Consider the following 17,665-nt stretch of genomic DNA (forward strand, 5'->3'; position numbering starts at 1 on the left):
TAACCCTAACCCTAACCCTAACCCTAACCCTAACCCTAACCCTAACCCTAACCCTAACCCTAACCCTAACCCTAACCCTAACCCTAACCCTAACCCTAACCCGCACACACACGCGTCCTCAACCGTACAAATTGGCCACGGCAGATGGTGGCGCCCAACGCTCCGGTAAAACACGCAAGGCACTCATGCGCATAATAAAAAGCATGCTCAAACACAACGCACAAGAGCAATAAGTCCATACTGAAAAGAAGTGGCCTTTCACAGCGGTTGTATCTCAGTGTGTGCGTAAACAGCGAGACGGCAGCCACAACAAATTCACACACCGCCAACAGCCATCCACCAATGCACGAGGAGAAGGGACACACCGCCACCGCCTCCACTTCAATCCCACGGACAACGGCATACGGCCACAGCCCCGCAGCAAACAAACACAACGCACACGGAGCAAGCAATCACCCAAAGAGACACACGCGGAAGCGGATCCTCATCCATCCATGACGCGGGGCCTCAGTCCATGCGGTCACACGGAGCACACCGTTTCCTCAATAGAACTTATGCATCGTCCAATCCCTTAAAGATGTTTCTGTTTGTGATGGGCCTTGGAACACAAACAGAAGAAAATGGACAATGCGGTAACGCCGTAACACCGCCAGCAACAATGATTCCCTCATACCGGGGCAATTCTCCAATTACGCCTCGTATGCACACACAATCAACATACCATATAAAGATCACCCAATGTTTTTCACCAGAAGCCAAACAACCCCGCTCCCTCCCTAATTTCTTCGGTCACCGTTAAGTTCGATAGCGTTGGACACTTTGGCATTTGTGTGCGGTGCTGCCGCATGGGGCTGGTGCACCCGCACCGCATGCTCAGACACAAGCATCCAAAAATATGAAAATACCACAATATTTTTTACCATAAATTAAACTGTCTCGTTCACCTTCAATTTCCTAATCTATTTTCCTATTATTATTATTATTATTATTATTATTATTATTATTATTATTATTATTATTGCACACTTCGGACGGCTTCGTCTCTTCTAAAGTCTCCGGATGATACCGCTGCTATGTACTGGCGCACCTTCTCCTCCCAGAACGCCGCAATCTCTCGGTTTTCAGCGCGGCTCACATTATTGGAATTTACAACATCACATCTCTGCCAGTCATTCATCGGCGTGCTGTCTGCGTGCTGCACATAAATCATCTCCCACGACATGTCTCGGGATGATTCCTCCCAACCATTAAAATATGCCTCCAGGCACTCAGTGAACTGCCGCACAGTGCTGGCGGTGGTGTGGCGCCCACCCGCCGTAGTCATCCGCAGCCCAACCAGCGTCTTCGGATTTGAGTCCACAAAGTAAAAGGCGTCCACCAGCAAAAAGGTTTGTGGCCCACGGTGTGTGCAGCACCCCGTACTTTATTTTACGGATCGTTTTTTCATATTCACTCGGCAGCAAACCCTCATCTCCCTTGGGATGCAATTCAGGGGCCTACTACAAAACGCAGGACTTTGCTTGACGTCCTGTTGGCGGCTCAAACTCCGTGAGTTTCTTCCCTATTAACTTGACAAAGACACTCTCCGTGAACGATTTCAAAGCAAACCATCCAAAAAATATGGGCAAAATATTATCCTTCGAAGCCAACATCAGCTTCAAAAAGCCTTTTTATTCTGCTACACTTGGGAAACGTTCCAACGTCCGTTCCTCGAGATAGTCAGATATCGGTGCATTGAATCGGATCACACCGCCTGCGTATATTTCCCGAACAAATTTCACAGGCTTGTGGGACGGATCCTCAGAATACCATGGCGACTCACCTCCCCGTGAAAAGTGCTCTTTCACAGTTATCTCGTTGATCGATTGCAATGCAAACCTCACCGCTCCACAGCGTTCCCTAAACGCCTCCTCATCAAAGATGTGACGTGGAATCGATCCCAAAAGATACATGCGTTCTTTGACCTTCTTCCAGTATCCCGCTTGCTTATCTTTATCCGGACCTCGCTTCATCCATGTACACATCGCCTTCACATCCATCTCGTCGGGACAATTCATGATGATTCGCGCCGCTTTTGTTTGCTTCTCCCACTCATCATAGTTGGTTGCCTTTGGCGATGACACCACAATCATGCCCCATCCGGTGGAGGGCGCAAAATGTCTCAGTGGTGGCGTTCCTTTCTTTGCCACATCGTAAATAATGTACCCCTTCATCCCACGCTCCCTTAAATTTCTCAACTCCGAGATGCACATTTCCTCATCGCTGCATCTTGTCACCGCTCTGGTGGTCTTGTCAGACACGTACGCATCTCCTTCTCCAAAACAGTGGACTACCACTTGGATTTTCTTGAAATCGCAGTGCAGCAGCCGGTAGAGGAGGTACGAGCCGGCAGCCACCGACTTCCCGATCCCGGGCGTCCCAATCAACACACGCCGCTTTGGCGTAAAGTCGGTCCCACCGTGAGGGCTGAACCACGCGGTTATGTCGCCCTTGACGATCTGCCACACCCGATCCACCTCGCAGTTCGCAAAAACGTCCTTAGGAAGATCCTGTATCGTATGCCACGAGTACGGCCATCCCTTCTACGAGGTGAGCACCATCAACACGGGAGGTGCCGCACCGAATTGCTGCACAGCATCATTCTCTTCGATAGCGTCGTCAGCTTCCCTGTACGACCATGACTGTTTTGGCCTCCCCTCATGCACCCCATCCCCGTCCCCGTTTTCGTTCGCTCCACGCAGTCCGGAAGTTCCACCGCATGGCTCCACCTCGCATTGTGCACAGACTCGTAGCATCCCTCCAGTTTCTCCGGTGCGCTCGTCGTCGTTGGGTTCCTCGCCTCCTCGGCAGCCGCATCCAAGAAATGTTTAGTGGAGTTATGAACAGCTGCTTTTACCTTCGCAGCAGCCAATGACCACCCCGGTAGATTGTTGACACCCTTATCGCATAGCCTGCGTATATCCTCATCGAAGATCACTTCACCCTTTACAGCTCGCTTCATACCCAAATAATGACCCGATGCCTGCATTTCTTTCAACGCTCCTTTATCACGGATATACTTCGTGGGGTCCTTGAGAAACTCCTCCAGTAAGACATCCCGAGTGGTAGCCACAATGCCCTTTCCGCCAAATCTCAGCGTAAGAAAATCATTCAGCTTTATTTCCATGACGCGAACTCTTCCTTTAAATAGCACACCTCTGATCGTGGTAGTTAGGGTACTTTCTACTTGTTCCTCCCGCATTGCCCTTTCTTCCGCCTCACGGCTTTCTTCTCTCAGTAATTGAGTAAGTACACTGTTTAGATTTCTCCTTGCAAGTGGAGTGACCGTATCCTTTCCTTCATAGTCCCTCCATTGCTCGAGAGAGAACACACCCTCGTGATGAAGCTTGTGTAAATCTTCTTCCAAACCCATTTCCTCCCGTACAGCCCCCTCCATCCTCGCATAAGCACCTGTTGCCTGTATTTCGCCCAATACTTCCGCATCGTGGATATACTTCGTGGGGTCCTTGAAAAACTCCTCCAGCATGACATCCCGATTGGTGTCCACAATGCCCCCGCCGTCCGGTTCCCTCGTAAGAAAGTCGTTCAGCTTCTTTTCATTGACGCAAACTCTTCCCTTAAACAGTACCTCCTCGATATTAGTGGAAATGGTAAATTTCATTTCTTGCGTTCCTCTTAGCCTTTCCTCTGCCTCCCGCCTCGCTTCTGTCAGTACCTGCGTGAGTACTCCGTTTGGTTTTCCCCTTGCAAGAGGAGTGATCGTATCCTTTTCTTTCATAGTCCCCACGTTGCCCGAGAGAGAGAGCACACCTCCGTGAAGAGGCTTAGTAATGGCCTCCAGCGCTTGGTGCGCAGTTAGGTTAAGGATTTCCTCAAGAGGCCGCTGGTCTTGTACGTAGTCATCCGGCTTCTGAGCAAATACTTCCATCGTCACATTGCAGTCTTTCATCAACAGCCGCCCTGCCGCCAACATAATTCCAAAGGAAATCACTTAGCCTCATGTTGGTGCTGCTCATGGTCCACTGCGGCCACACTTTTACTCCCCGCCACATGTCGAGCCGCAGCGTCGGAACCATCACAAGAGCCACTGCAAGGTGCCATCACAACACCCGTGCGGTGAAGCATCCCACTCGCACCGCCCAACTGCGGCCAGCAGGTGCCGCTGGCTCCAAAGGGCAGTCGCGGCTGTTTCGTCCCGCAGTCCCAACGGCGTTGGGCGTGGCACTCGCACGGCGGGGCGGTCGGTGCGCCATGCAGCCACACTGCAACGCCTGTCGGTGAAGCAGCCAAGGCCCACCGCCCCCGCAGCAACACAACGTGCAACCAACCCCAACACCGCCACGCTACCGCCTTTTTTTATTTTGTTTTATTCACGTTATCGGTCTGTTTGCCCCATCACCGGCACCAAAAATAAGTGCACACCTTCACAAAAGGAAAGAAACAAAGAGAAAAGGAGGCACGATCCCAACGTCCCGATGCAACTCAGCATTCTCCTCCATCCACCACCACCGCCGCACAGGGGACCGCAGTCACATCGCAGAGTCAACACCACAGTGTGCACCGCACCACCGTGCAGTGGACAATGAGGGGACGCGGCCATGCATCGCCCCGCTCCATTTTCCCACCACTCAAGTGTTGCGTGACCGCACAAAGTAGCAAACAGAATCCGAGTGCACACAAACCCAACAATCCCCCTCACTCGCTGAAGCACATTATTCGCATGGAGTGACAACATTTGAGGACACACCAGCAGTAGCAGGCTGCATGGAATTTCCCTGCCAGCCATGCAAAGAGACACAACAACTCTACCGAATCAAAGTGGCAGCCCCTCGATGTTGCCCGCAGCTCACATGACAGGAAGAATTCCACGCACGCATAGTTCCGGACACCTCGCTGTTTGAGTGCCCAACAGAACATGTAAAAAAAATACGTGTGCGCAAGATGGAATTAAATATGCGGAAATGACGGCCTGCTTTCTCCGATGGCGTTGGCGAGCAGTCCCACACAACCCAATCAAGGTAGCACGCCGGACAGAATGGCGTCCGTCAATCAATAAAAAAATGCGACACTGAAAAGGAGCAGAGACGAGTTGGCGCATGCGATTGCCAGTGACAACTGTGAGCAACCCGCCAGCACCAACTGAGGTGCCGAGGAGCACGTTTGTGTAGAACTGGCCGTCAGGCAGAGAGGACAAATAAAACAAAGGGCAACAAACCCTCTCGTTCAATTTCTCCTGACCGCAACACCAGAATCAAAATATCATGGACAATAAGAGCGGCAACGCCTTCTCCAAAACATCTTGTCAAGAAGCCGCAGGACCTCAGGGAGGGAGGAAGGCAACGGCGGCAGCCACAGCGGGGAGGCAATAAAACGGCTGGCAGGCACCTTCACGTCGACGCGCACACCACGTCCGAGTGGGCCGGGGGCACAGATCGAACCGTTCGGAAGCACACGCATCAAATACGCAAAACAAAGTCGCGTTGAATCGACAGGAACTCCCCGCCCAAAACAAATTCAAAAAGTGGCGTTTTTGAGAACAAAATCCGCTTTTCCGACGACGGCACGGACGCCTCGCAGGAACTTCTTGCAAATCTCCCTTCGCAGGTCCGCAAGAAAACGCAGCGGAATAAAAAGAGAGCGCAACGACGCAAAAAAATAATCCTCCTAACCGACCAGGTGGCAGGCCGCCCTCGCGCAAGTGGACAAAACACAACTTCACTCCGGTCTTGTCGTGGTGGTCGTCTCGCAACCTTTTTTTTTTCTTCTCGTCGCAGTGCACATCCCCCTCCCACAAATCATTTGTTCGGGCCATGTTCCTGCGGCCAAACATTGCGCTGCTGGATCCCGCGGCACAGTCCTCGGCACAGAAGTGAGGGGAGAAAGAGGGACCGCAGAAGGTGCGAACAAATCCGAATTCGGTGGCGGTCGCTGCAGTGAAGACTGACGTCCCACGCGGTGTCCCTTTTCTGGGTCCGGCCCTCACCGTGCCATGCTCTCAGCGTGCGGTGCGCCGGCCGCTCCAAACATCCACGACGTGCTTGCGACTCACCGTCGCTCCCAGACCCGTTCGTTGGCTGCATCAGGGATGTCGCCATCCGGAGAAGGGCATAAGGACGTTGCATCCAACAAAACCTTCAGAGGCACCCGGTGGGCCAACGAAGACCGTCACTGCGGGATGTGTGGCTCTTCCGCCGCTCACCTCAAATCGCACTTCTACGCCTCCTCGAGCAGCAGCAGCAGCAGCATAAATACACCGGTCCACTAGAGGCCCTCACCAGCCATTGCAGGAAGACCACTGTGCCTCGGTGCTATAAAACCCGAATTGCATTGACGGGTCACTTCGAAAAACCCTGTCGAATCCTCCCCATTATGCGGAAACACATCCGTCGTGCATGTGTCCACCGCAGCCAAATGAATCCGGTCCAAATACCCTCCAAATCAAATTCCCCTTTCCTCAAGCCATTCCCTCATTCCATGCGCCCTGACCCTCATCCGCACGTGCCCACTCACACAAACCGCCATCGACAGATGGTGGCCGCCCAACGCTCCGGGAAAACATGCCCAGCACGCATGCGCACAACAAATGACATGAGCAACCGCACGGCACAACGGCGGAGAAGCGCACACCGAAAGGATGCGGCCCTCCACAGCAGTCGCAGCCCACCGCGCGCATCACACCCGCAGGAAGAGTGACTCGCGGTGCGCGCTCCCTCTCTCCTCCTTCCCTTCATGCCCACAGAAGGAGGCAACAGCCACCAGCACACGCTACAAAAGAAGCATCCAAATCCACTGCAATGTGCATTTTGTGCGTGCATGTGGTTGTGTGTGCCTGCAGACACACGAGGCAAAGAAGTAAAAACAGGAGCAGAGCATGTGAAGGGACGCACAAACAAAAATGTACAGCAGAGGTGCGCGGCAGAAATAAAGAGAAAAAGACTGCTCAGACTCATGATACAGCACTGCAGAGGAAGCAGCGGCAATTCATTAAAAAATTTATTAAAAATAATAATAATAATTCATCTTCACCCTTCCACAACTCACACTTTGGAAAAAAGAAAAATGAAAAAAATTAAAAAAAAAAAAAGAAAAAAAAAATTGAAAAAAAGAAAAAAAGTCGTCCTTTATTACTGTCCCACACACAAAAAAAAAAAAAATGAAAATGAAAAGCCACACAAAAAAAGCACCTAACTACCATTTTGCTCCAGAAATTGTCCGCATATTTTGTCCGAAAATAAAATTAAAAGATATTTAAGTGTCTTTCAACCGTCCGACCTCCATGTGTCCGCACATCGTTTGTATTTCACGGGGTCATCTGCGTGTTGCTGCTCCCCTCAGCCCTCTCATCGGCGCGTGAGTGCGGCCCGCAGAGCACAGTCACTCGTGTGTGGGGGGACTGAGAGAAGCACGCAGACATGACGGGAGTCGCGTCACTCCATCGGGAGAGTGAGCGCAGCAAAAAAAAAAAGAAAATCATCAGAGGGGAGAGAAATGCTCACAGGACTGCCGGCACGAAGGGACTGCCCGCCCTGGCCGCAAAGAAAACAAAACAAGAGGGAAGAAATGTGTGCTCCGCCCCACAGGCCCTCGTCGCACGCCCACACGTCACGGCTCCCGCAGCGCGCCGTTCGTCGCGGCCCCTCCTCATGCGTGCAGCAGGCGAGGCGCACAGGGCCGTCATCATGAGCGTGTCGGTGGGTGTGCGAGTGGAGCAGTTCGGCGGGAAACACACGGCACCCCTCACAGGAAGAGTGCGGAAGAAACAATTAAAGAGGGAAGAGTAGAAAAGAAAAACGTCCATAGTGATTGCCCCAAGGCAACAAGCAAAAAAAGAAAAGTGATTTTCAAAAAAAAAAAAAACAAGGAAAAGGAAGAAGAAAAAGCAAAAAATGAAATTGAAAAAATTCATTGGGTAATGATGGGATGCTGCTCAGTTGTTGCTCCACAGAATTCTGCAATTTCTCTCTCTCCAAATTCATTCAGCTAAGAGCCGCAGTGCCCCACAGCCCCAGAGGCAGCAGCAACAACATCTGAGACACACACCAATGCACGGTGCTGTCACCAATTAGATAAATGGCCGCCAACTCGCTGTAATGCCCCTTCTCAAGCAAAATGTCACGGTCCGAGGGTATTGTTGCGTTGGACTCCGATGGAATCTTGGTTTCCACAGGCATGGTGTTTGTATTGCCCGGTGCGGTGTCGACCGTCTGTGGCACCTCCTTGCCGTCTTCAGAAGAAACTTCAGTTCCTTCAGTCCGAGAGATGTTGTCGGTGTCCTCCGCGGATGTCGGTTCGGCGTCGCTCCTTGAAGGAGTGAGGCTGCTGCCTGAGTTCATTGTTCTCTCGGAATTTCTGCCCCCCGCCTCGAGGCTGAGGCTTTGCTCCGCGCCGGTGGTTCCGGTTCCAGTGGACCGCACTTCGTCGTTTTCAGTGGCAAGCTCAGTGCTTTTTTGCAATTGGCGCTCACTGTCAACTGTTTCGGTGGCCGCATCCATATCCGATGATGCACCCACTGAGGACGTTGATCCGCCACTCCTGTCATTCGTTCCTCCATCCTCCTCTGGCTCTTCTGTATCATTACTTTCAGGGGATCCTTTAACATCGGTAACCTCCGTTAATTCCGCTGGCTGTGGGTATTGTGGCTGCACATCTGAATCCTGTTGCATCGATTCCTTCGCTTCATTCAGCGTGTCTTGCTGGGCTGTTTTGCCTTCGGAAAGTTGGGCATTATTCTCTGGAAGAGAATTCTCTGCGCTCTCCGCTGCTATGGCGGGTTCAGAAATAGGGAATCCTCCGACAACCGTGGAAGAGGAAGCTGCAGGCACCGGATCTTCGGCGCTGTTTTCTCCTCTTGTTTAACACGATCACCCTCTGTCAATTCATGGCTGGCGGCGCTTTCTTCACTCCTTGACTCGGGAAAAACTGAGACGTCTTTGCTGGCCACCGGACCTGTGGGCTGTTTCTCAGCGCCAATTGATGGAATAGTGACTTTGCTGTCTTGGAGTTCATCCAGAAAATCATCTTCCGACAGTTTCTTGTTGTAAAGCATGACGTTGGTCACCGTCACATGGCCGCCCGTTGCACTTCGGTCCTTACTGTCCCCACCAATGTAGAAGTGTGAGATCCTGTGCGAGTTGAACAGACTTTCATTATATCTCTTGCAGTCAATTTCCTCTCGATCTACAAAGGCAATCCAACAGTAAGAATTCATTCGCAGTCCCACCTGATACGTCCTGTTTGGCTCCCAATCATCAAAATCCTCCGCATCACCAGAATTCTCAGGTATGGCCAACCACTTCTTTTCATGGGTGTACGAAAGACCAAAGAGCACCGTGCTGCTGGTGTCATTCATCCTCACGCCAATCAAAGGAACGGGGCTGCCACTCTGCGGCACCTCGTGGATGGACACCGTCGCCACAAGAGTGAACCCGTTGTTCGCAAAGTAGTACGGCACAGTCTGCCCCAATTTACCAACAGGCCACTCCGCCCATGATCCTTTAAACGTCAATCCATTGGGAACCCCTATCCTTTTTTCCGCCGGCCCATGGACAATGGCGTTCACGCCGAGGTACTCGTCTCGCCACTCGGTCACAGTTGAGTTACCAGACAAGAAGCCAACAAGCCTCTCAGTGGGAACAGGACCATTGCACATACTTTTTTTTGGCAAGTCGACAGTGACGCTGGAACCGGAACTGCAGGATTGCAAGGCGCTGTCCAAATCCTTCCATGTCTTCACCACTTCCTTTATCCGCTCCAGTTTCTCGGTCAGACGCACAGCAACAAGACTGTATGCTCCGTCGCTCTTCTTGTTCTCGTACAGTGAAATCAACTCCTTATTATTATCCTTCATCAACAGCGAGCTGGCGGCGGCGTCAACATTTTCACGAGATACCGGCCCAACATCATACATACGTGCCTTGTCCGTCACCCAAAGATGGAGCCGACCCTTTCCTCCTTCATTGTCCTTCGCATACACCGGCGCGGTCACGAGCATCACCTCCTTTCCCTCAATGGTTGCCGTGGTGAATCCACTCTGGACGCCATGCCCCTTTCGATTGTGTGAGTTTCCCCACACGCGGTTAAGTGGCTCACCCAACGTATTCCAACCGTACCCATTCCAAGTGGACATGTAAACGTCATAGTAGCCTCCAGCACAATGAGCCATCATGAAGAGTCTTTCGTCGTCGTCTTCTTTCCACTTCACCAGGGTTGGATCCCTGCAGCCCTTACCAGTCGCCGTGGATGAAAGCTCCCATTTTTTGTCTGACGGGTTAAAACTCATGGACAGTAAAACGCGCTTTACATCCTTGTTTTTGGCCTGCATGGGAAACACAATCGTGCCATCACCCATCACAGCACCCGAGCCTCCGCCACCCAAAAACTCGGTCAATAAAACAGATTCTCCTTTTCGTTGAGGGTCCACCACATGGGTCTCATTCCACACAAGTTTCTTGTTGTTTCCACCCTCGTCAGAGACAGTTCCCTTCACGAGTAAAAGGCCCCGCTCCTTCGTATCTTCAAACTGCGACTTTGTAGGACTGTATTTCCCCACCAGCATGTAGACAATCTCCCCAATTACAACTGTCGTTGGTCGCAAGACTTCTGTTGTCCCAAAATTATTCGCGGCGGCGTCCACAAGTTGCATGCAAAACAAACTTATATCCGACATCGAAATATCCATTGAGTCATCACTTATATTCAGGTGCTTTGACACAATCCCAGCACAGCTGCCAGCTCCGTTCCCATCCCCGCACTGCGCTTCAGCCACGGCAAATACATCATCACCCACTTTAACGAGGCCAGGAACGCGGAGCGAGGTGATTTCCCCGCCGTCCTCGTTAAACTCCTTCCAATTGGCAAATGATATCGACGCCCTCTTAAAAGGATCAATGGTATTCCTTGTTTCACCCCCAGCGGCCGCAACCCAACCGGTACCACAGCACATCAACAAAACAAGTAGAAGCACCGCGGAATAGAAGTGAAGCCGGAACATGTGGGGCCTCTGTGTCTCACTCTCTCTTCCTTCCCTCCTCCTTCCGCTGGATCCGGTCACGCGGCGACGGTTGTGTGTGCGGGGTGCCTGCACTGCAGCAACACGTGAGAGCATATAAATATGTGTGTGTGGGCGGTGTGTGTGCTGTTGTTCCTTTCAGTGACTTCGAATTTCACAGTAGCGTTTAGCGTTTGTTTGCTTGCTTTCCTAGCGTGTCTGTGTTCAAGAAGTGGAGAGTACAGCAGCAACAGCGGCAATACACCAGACGCGTCAGCAGGAAGCAGAGCACATCACGCACGCAAGGTGCGGAAAAAAATAAGATTCGTAAGGGACATCACGGAAAAACACCGCACACAGAAAACAAAAAAAAACAACACGGCGGAACACGACGGAAGCCAACACACACACATACACACATGCAAGCGAAATTTCATTATTCGGCAACGCCATTCAAAGTCCTGCCAAAACAGTCCGCAAGTGATACAGTGATCCGTCACACGCTCCCAGTGCACTGCCGCGGCAAGGACGCGGACACAAAAGAAATTACCTGCACAAACGTGGGCGGCACCAATTCACAGCACAGTCACACGACACACGCTCCCTCGGTCCATCCCACGTCCCGCCTCAAAAGGCCTCGGCAAGCGCTAATCAACAAAATAATGAGGCGGCAGAAACAACTTCCCCGCAGGCCATTCAGGGCTCCACAGCAACGCCACCAACAGGAGCGTGCATCCCTCTGCTTGCAGCAGTCCAGGCCTCTTTGCCCTTGGCCTCTCGGGGCGTTGAACACCTCCCCGACCGTCTCGCGCTCACAAAACAAGCCGCACGCAGATGCCATTCATTTTCTCCGCAAATGGTGTTGCCGTGCTGAATCATGTGCAAATAATCCACAACACGTCACCCAAAGTTTCTTTCCATCGTCACAAAAGAAAAAGAAAAAATGCTTTGAAAAGTCAACATAAATACCACTTCGCCCTACTCACTGCTCATTGCCCCACACAGGATCGTTGTTACTCGCCCCTCCGCTCTTCGCCTATCCCATTCCTGCCTGCCAGGACGTACATCACAGTCGCAATCCCTCCCAAGAAAGACTTTGCCACATGCTGGCACAGGCCACATTTTTCCCTTTGCATCCCGGTCTCCCGCCCACAGGAGGGCAAACAGGGGGATTGCGTGCATGTGCGTGTGGATGGCGATGTAAAAAACTCATGGAAATTCAAAGAAATACGGCACGCAGGGCAACCCCACCCACGGATTGGAGGTTCACTCGTACACCGCAGCAGGAAAAGAAAACGTCCTCTCGTTGCTTTTCTGAGAGGCCGATTCATTACCATCACGCCGCCTCAACAGCGTGTACCGGCGAGCGGAGGAGATGATTGCTCAATCGCACCTCGCGTCGAAGGCGCTCATAACGTCTCCCTGTGGCCACTCGCCCTCAGCAACAAGCCGCATGGCAGAACGCAACAAAATTCACCCACTCGCCAATAAAATAAATAAACATGCATCTCGCCGCCATAAAAAGGCCATCAACAACCATTTCACGGCAGACACCAAATGCCAAGGGGTTAACTAACAAAAACAAAAACGCGGATGGTCTCCCACAATACATTCCAGCAAAGGGTAGCCTCTCAACCCTAAAAATAACCACCGTAAAGTCACAGAAGCCACCTCATCGCGCCAAAAATCGTGTGGTGCCCCTCCTCGCAATGCTCTGCTGTCCGCAGAAACCGCCCTCTGTGGTGTTCCGGCAAAACTGAAAGAAAAAACATTCACAAACCACCAGCAAGAGAAACCTCCACCCGCAATGTGTGCATCACCGTGGAGCATCGCTTCTATCCCTGTAAGTAAAAGAGACCCCGTCACATCATCCGCAAGGATCGCCACAAACACGCCAAATTGCGAAGTACGCAACACACTCCGCCGTGACCATCGTTTTCCCGATAGGGAAGCCCACTTCCGTCCACCGTGTCTGCCGAGCAGGACACACCAGGCCTGCCGCTGCAACGCAAAAAAGATCCAGAAATACGCAACGGATCCCGTCGCAGTCGTTGGATCAGCCGCCGTGTTGAGGTTTGGGAGGGGTGGATAGAAGAGGAAAAACAAAACAGCCAAATGTCCCCGCGGAATCCCGCATTCCACGCACTCCCTATGGCCAGAGGGTCCTCTGGGAACGCCTGGGGGACGCATCCGCCAAACTCTCACGCACCATCCTTCACGGCTCCCCAATCGAGTCCAGCGGGCCTTGTGGAGCACACGGCGCGCCTCAGTGGCGTGGCAAGCAGCCTTCTCGGAGAAAAGGACGCGTGGCGATGGTTCCCTCCCCGCTTCACTTTTCTTTTTTTTCTCCTCCTGTTTTTGGTGGCATCTCACGGAAGGGGAACGCACTTCATGTCCCCGAGCCCTTCTCTCGGTGCACGCACAAAACGGAGAGGGGAATAATAAACGAGTGGGTCAGGCGGCACGAAGAAATAAATGTGCGGGAGACAAACCAACAGAACAAAAAAGAGCCCGACAGATATGCACGCAGCATATCCAGCGGAAACAGTTGTCACCTTCCGTGGGTAAATTAGTAGCCAATTGCGGCGTCGATCGCCCACGATAAGAAACAACGTTGTTTCCACAATACTTTTGGCTTGGTTTCTGCTTCCCTCCCGTTTTATTTCTCCCTCATTCATCATCTTCATTTTTCCTGCTTGCTGCCGCCCTCTCCTACCCTCGGCAACACGGCCAAGTTTGGACGCTGCGCCCTCCCCCTGTCACGCCAAATATATGTTTGTGCTCTTTAAAACCCATGGCGTACTCGCTTAAATATCATTTGTGTAAATATAAAAAAAAACTTTCAATATTTGAAGTGAAAAATAAAATAAAATAATAAAAACAAAAAACTTGCGACTGGCGCCAGTTCATCTTCCTTTCGTCCTTACAGGATGCAAAAGAGTCCTGTCGTACTCAACCTTTGGGACCCCTTGCTCCTCATCATGCCAGTGGGCCCGAATGAGCTGTATGCGTGCCTCATCCTTCACCCAAACGTCTGCGGGGACCATGCCGTCATATGGCCCCTTGCACCCGCCACTGCACGCCCGTGGACGGTTCCACTTCATCATGGCATATGGTTGGTTCGCACTCAAAGACTTGACGCGACGGTATCAGAGAGCGTCCGGCAGCTCCATTTCATTACAGAAACGAATATTCGAGCTGCCGCGATGCACAAATTTGCCGTATAAGACATTTCGCTCCTGAAATCCAAGCAAACGGAGGCGCAAGCTGTAGTCGACATCCTCCACGCAAGCTGGGTAGAAGTTCTCGTCAAAATATCCCACCGTACTGATCGCCAGGCGTGTCAACATAACAGACACAAAACAACTGCTTTTGTAATACGCGCAGAAGTGCCCGTAATGCTTCGAAAATGCCTTTTCACGCTCCTTCGCAGAGGCATAACGAATGCGGTCAGGCAGCAGCGCAGACGTCGACAATCGGCTATCGTTCACCGTGGAGCGCAGCACCCTCAAGCCCCGTCGCAAAACAGGACTGGACTCGCTCGGCCCATTCGCCGCTTCCGCCGCCAACTCATCCATGCGAGCGTCATCATGCCTCGTCATTCCATGCACATCGCGTAGAAGGCTGGGAAGAAGATCGGGTGAAAACATTACGTCGCCGCTTGTTTAAAAAAAAAAAGGCACTTCCTCGCGCGGCAGCGAGAGTGCAAGCCGTGACCCGATGTTCACGGCAGCGCTGTACCCGATGTTTTCCGGGTGACGACTCACAACCAGGCGTCCGGACCACCCATAGACCCTCTCGAGTTCCTGCAGGCACAACGACAGCATCGCCTCCCGCCCGTTCTGCACCAAAACCAACAGCTGGATGGGCGCACTGATGTTGCACATCATCCTCCGAAAGTCCATCAGATCGAGCATCAGCGGGGCCACCATCAACGGGATAGCGTCCGTCCCGTTATTTCCCCCAGCTGCCGTGTCGTTGGATCCACCAGAAGCCTTTCCCCGACGCAGTGGATATAGTCCGCCCTGGTCGGACAAACACCAAACCATACGTGGGATCGTCGCCAAGTAGGAACTCCACTCAAAGAAAAACATCAACATGGACAACAAATTAATGTTGGAAGAAAGATAAAGCACCCTTTCCGAAATGGGTCGTGGCCTCGGTTTTTTAAACGCGTGTAACTCCGCGCATACCCCGTTGGAGGCAAAGCCAAGGGAGCATCTCCTGAAAGAAAGCAAAAGAAGTAAAAAAGAAAAAGAAGGTGCGCAGGAATGGCTCCGTGTCAATGTGTAAAAAAAAAGACTCATTCCAGCGCAATGGCCACGCATGGATAACGTCCTTGGCCTTCCGTCCGCACAAAAAGGCTCGAGCGCCCCAATAAAGCCCTCCATGCGGGAAGGTCATCAGAGACACCGCAAACCGCAGCAGGTACAAAAACAAAAAAAATCAAATAAATGAATCGATAATGAAGCCCAGCGCCTCAGCGTGTCTTCTGCAACACCACTCGTCATCACAAAATATTTAAAAAGCAAAAATGTGGTAAAAGGGAGGGACCGAACGGAAGCACAAGCCCACCATCAAAGGTGATAGGTTTTCCAAAGCTGCGCTCCAAACACAGCAAGAGTTCTTAAACTAAAAAAGGAAAAAAAACCCTCTCATGGGTAAGAAAGAAAGGAAAATCAGCCGACCGTCCACCCGGAGGGAAGGAGGGATTCCACCGCAGTGTCCTCCACGACCCAAACACTCAGCGTCCACTGCCCGGTGTCGTGTGCGGACTCCGCGAGGAGGTTTTGGGCACGCCGCTGTGTCACACGGAGTGCCCCCTCGGAACTCAACAGCAGACGCGTCCCCTTCCGGTCGCACTCGTGTCAGTGGTGGCATCCGCTGCCTCGCTGCGTGCTGGTGGCGTCGGCTAAGATGCTGCGGAGTGAGAGAGAGAGAGGGTGCCAGGCATGAGCGGTGCTGGGTTGGGCGGGCAAGACCCTCCGCGGCTAGACACCCAGCGCGACTCCTGACCGCTGCGCTCACGCACTTCCCTCCACACCTCTCCCTCCATTCGGCAATCGCACAGCCGCCAGCACATTGTCCCCGAAGCAACACACATGGGAAAGCGTCGTGGCATATCTCTCGAGAGAACAGAGCGACAGCCACACGCTACGGTCATCGTGCCGACAAGTCCGGCGTGGACGCACCCACACCCACAGCAGCAGACAAAACAAAAAAGAAGTCTTCCACTCCGTGCCACGTCCTCGTGAGTGATGGTGCGGCGTTTAAAAGCAATGCCGCCACACGCAGCGCAACCTTCCCACAGGGGTGAGAGCCGCGACGCACTCCCACTGTCTCTTCCTTCCCTTCATGCCCACGGAGTGATGAAGCAGCAGCCACCCGCAACCGCCAGCACACGCTACAAAAGAAGCATCCAAATCCACTGCAATTTGTATTTTGTGCGTGCATGTGGTTGTGTGTGCCTGCAGACACACGAGGCAAAGAAGTAAAAACAGGAGCAGAGCATGTGAGGGGACGCACAAACAAAAACTGTACAGCAGAGGTGCATGGCAGAAATAACAAGACTGCTCAAAATCATAACTGCACCGCAGACAAGGCAGCGGCAATTCATAAAAAATTAAATAAAAATAAATAAATAAAAACTCATCTTCACCCTTCCACACCTCACACTTTGAAAAAAAGAAAAAAAAGGAAGAAATTTCGTCCTCTATTACGGCTACACAAAAAATGAAAAGGAAAAAAAAAGGAAAAAAAGAACCACACAAATGAGAAAAGCACCTAACTACCATATTGCTCCAGAAATTGTCCGCATATTTTGTCCGAAAATAAAATTAAAAGATATTTAAGTGTCTTTCAACCGTCCGACCCTCCGTGTGTCCGCACATCGTTTGTATTTCACGGGGTCATCCGCGTGTTGCTGCTCCCCTCAGCCCCTCATCGGCGCGTGAGTGCGGCCCGCAGAGCACAGTCACTCGTGTGTGGGGACTGAGAGAAGCACGCAGACATGACGGCAGTCGCGTCACTCCATCGGGAGAGTGAGCGCAGCAAAAAATCTTTAAAACACGGCGGCAGGGAGTGGCTGTGTGTGTGGCGCTGCGGGTGTCTGCCCGCCCTGGACGCAAAGAAAACAAAACAAGAGGGAAAGAAATGTGTGCTCCGCCCCACAGGCCCTCGTCGCACGCCCACACGTCACGGCTCCCGCAGCGCGCCGTTCGTCGCGGCCCCTCCTCATGCGTGCAGCAGGCGAGGCGCACAGGGCCGTCATCATGAGCGTGTCGGTGGGTGTGCGAGTGGAGCAGTTCGGCGGGAAACACACGGCACCCCTCACAGGAAGAGTGCGGAAGAAACAATTAAAGAGGGAAGAGTAGAAAAGAAAAAAACGTCCATCGTGATTGCCCCCAAAAGCAAAAAAAAAAAAAGGAAAAAGTGGAAAAGAAAAAACAGACATATATATTTTTTTAAAAAAGCAAACAAAAATAATTAAAAACAAACATAAAAAAACATAAAAAATTATACTCTGAACAAAAAAGAAAAAATTAAAAGCCGAAAAAAAAAGTCCATGGTGGTCGTCCTAAAGCAGCAATGAAAAATGTAAAAAATTGAAAAAAAAGAAATTGTCCCCTGCTTAGTGAAATTTATTCCTAGCGGTGTGTGTGAGTGTCGGTGCAGAGG

General features: G+C 51.8%; 2 protein-coding genes and 3 pseudogenes across 2 annotated transcripts, besides 11 other annotated features; all 5 read right to left on the reverse strand.

Annotated features, from left to right (window-relative positions):
* Positions 1-102: a microsatellite.
* Positions 1-17,665: part of a sequence feature (areas not merged during assembly with more than two copies in the genome that could not be assigned to a particular haplotype) that runs on past the window's edge.
* Positions 106-293: a repeat region.
* Positions 969-1,020: a microsatellite.
* On the reverse strand, positions 1,016-4,344 carry Tc00.1047053506331.20 (annotated as a pseudogene).
* Tc00.1047053506331.30 (uncharacterized protein) lies at positions 5,796-6,122 on the reverse strand (the record flags this gene model as incomplete). The annotated part of the gene is made up of 1 exon (XM_813126.1): positions 5,796-6,122. One exon carries the CDS (start codon positions 6,120-6,122, stop codon positions 5,796-5,798), a length of 327 nt encoding a protein of 108 aa, XP_818219.1.
* Positions 6,493-6,675: a repeat region.
* Positions 6,984-7,017: a sequence feature (AT_rich).
* Positions 7,049-7,113: a sequence feature (A-rich).
* Positions 7,844-7,887: a sequence feature (A-rich).
* Positions 7,976-11,104, reverse strand: Tc00.1047053506331.50 (annotated as a pseudogene).
* Positions 12,560-13,177, reverse strand: Tc00.1047053506331.64 (uncharacterized protein; the record flags this gene model as incomplete). Its single annotated transcript, XM_813129.1, has 1 exon — positions 12,560-13,177. The coding sequence occupies one exon, from the start codon at positions 13,175-13,177 to the stop codon at positions 12,560-12,562; it is 618 nt and encodes a 205-aa protein (XP_818222.1).
* Positions 13,845-13,868: a sequence feature (AT_rich).
* On the reverse strand, positions 13,894-15,378 carry Tc00.1047053506331.80 (annotated as a pseudogene).
* Positions 16,603-16,635: a sequence feature (AT_rich).
* Positions 17,394-17,548: a sequence feature (A-rich).

This window comes from Trypanosoma cruzi (assembly GCF_000209065.1).
Source record: "Trypanosoma cruzi strain CL Brener chromosome Unknown tcruzi_1047053506331, whole genome shotgun sequence".
Classification (NCBI taxonomy): Eukaryota; Euglenozoa; class Kinetoplastea; order Trypanosomatida; family Trypanosomatidae; genus Trypanosoma; species Trypanosoma cruzi.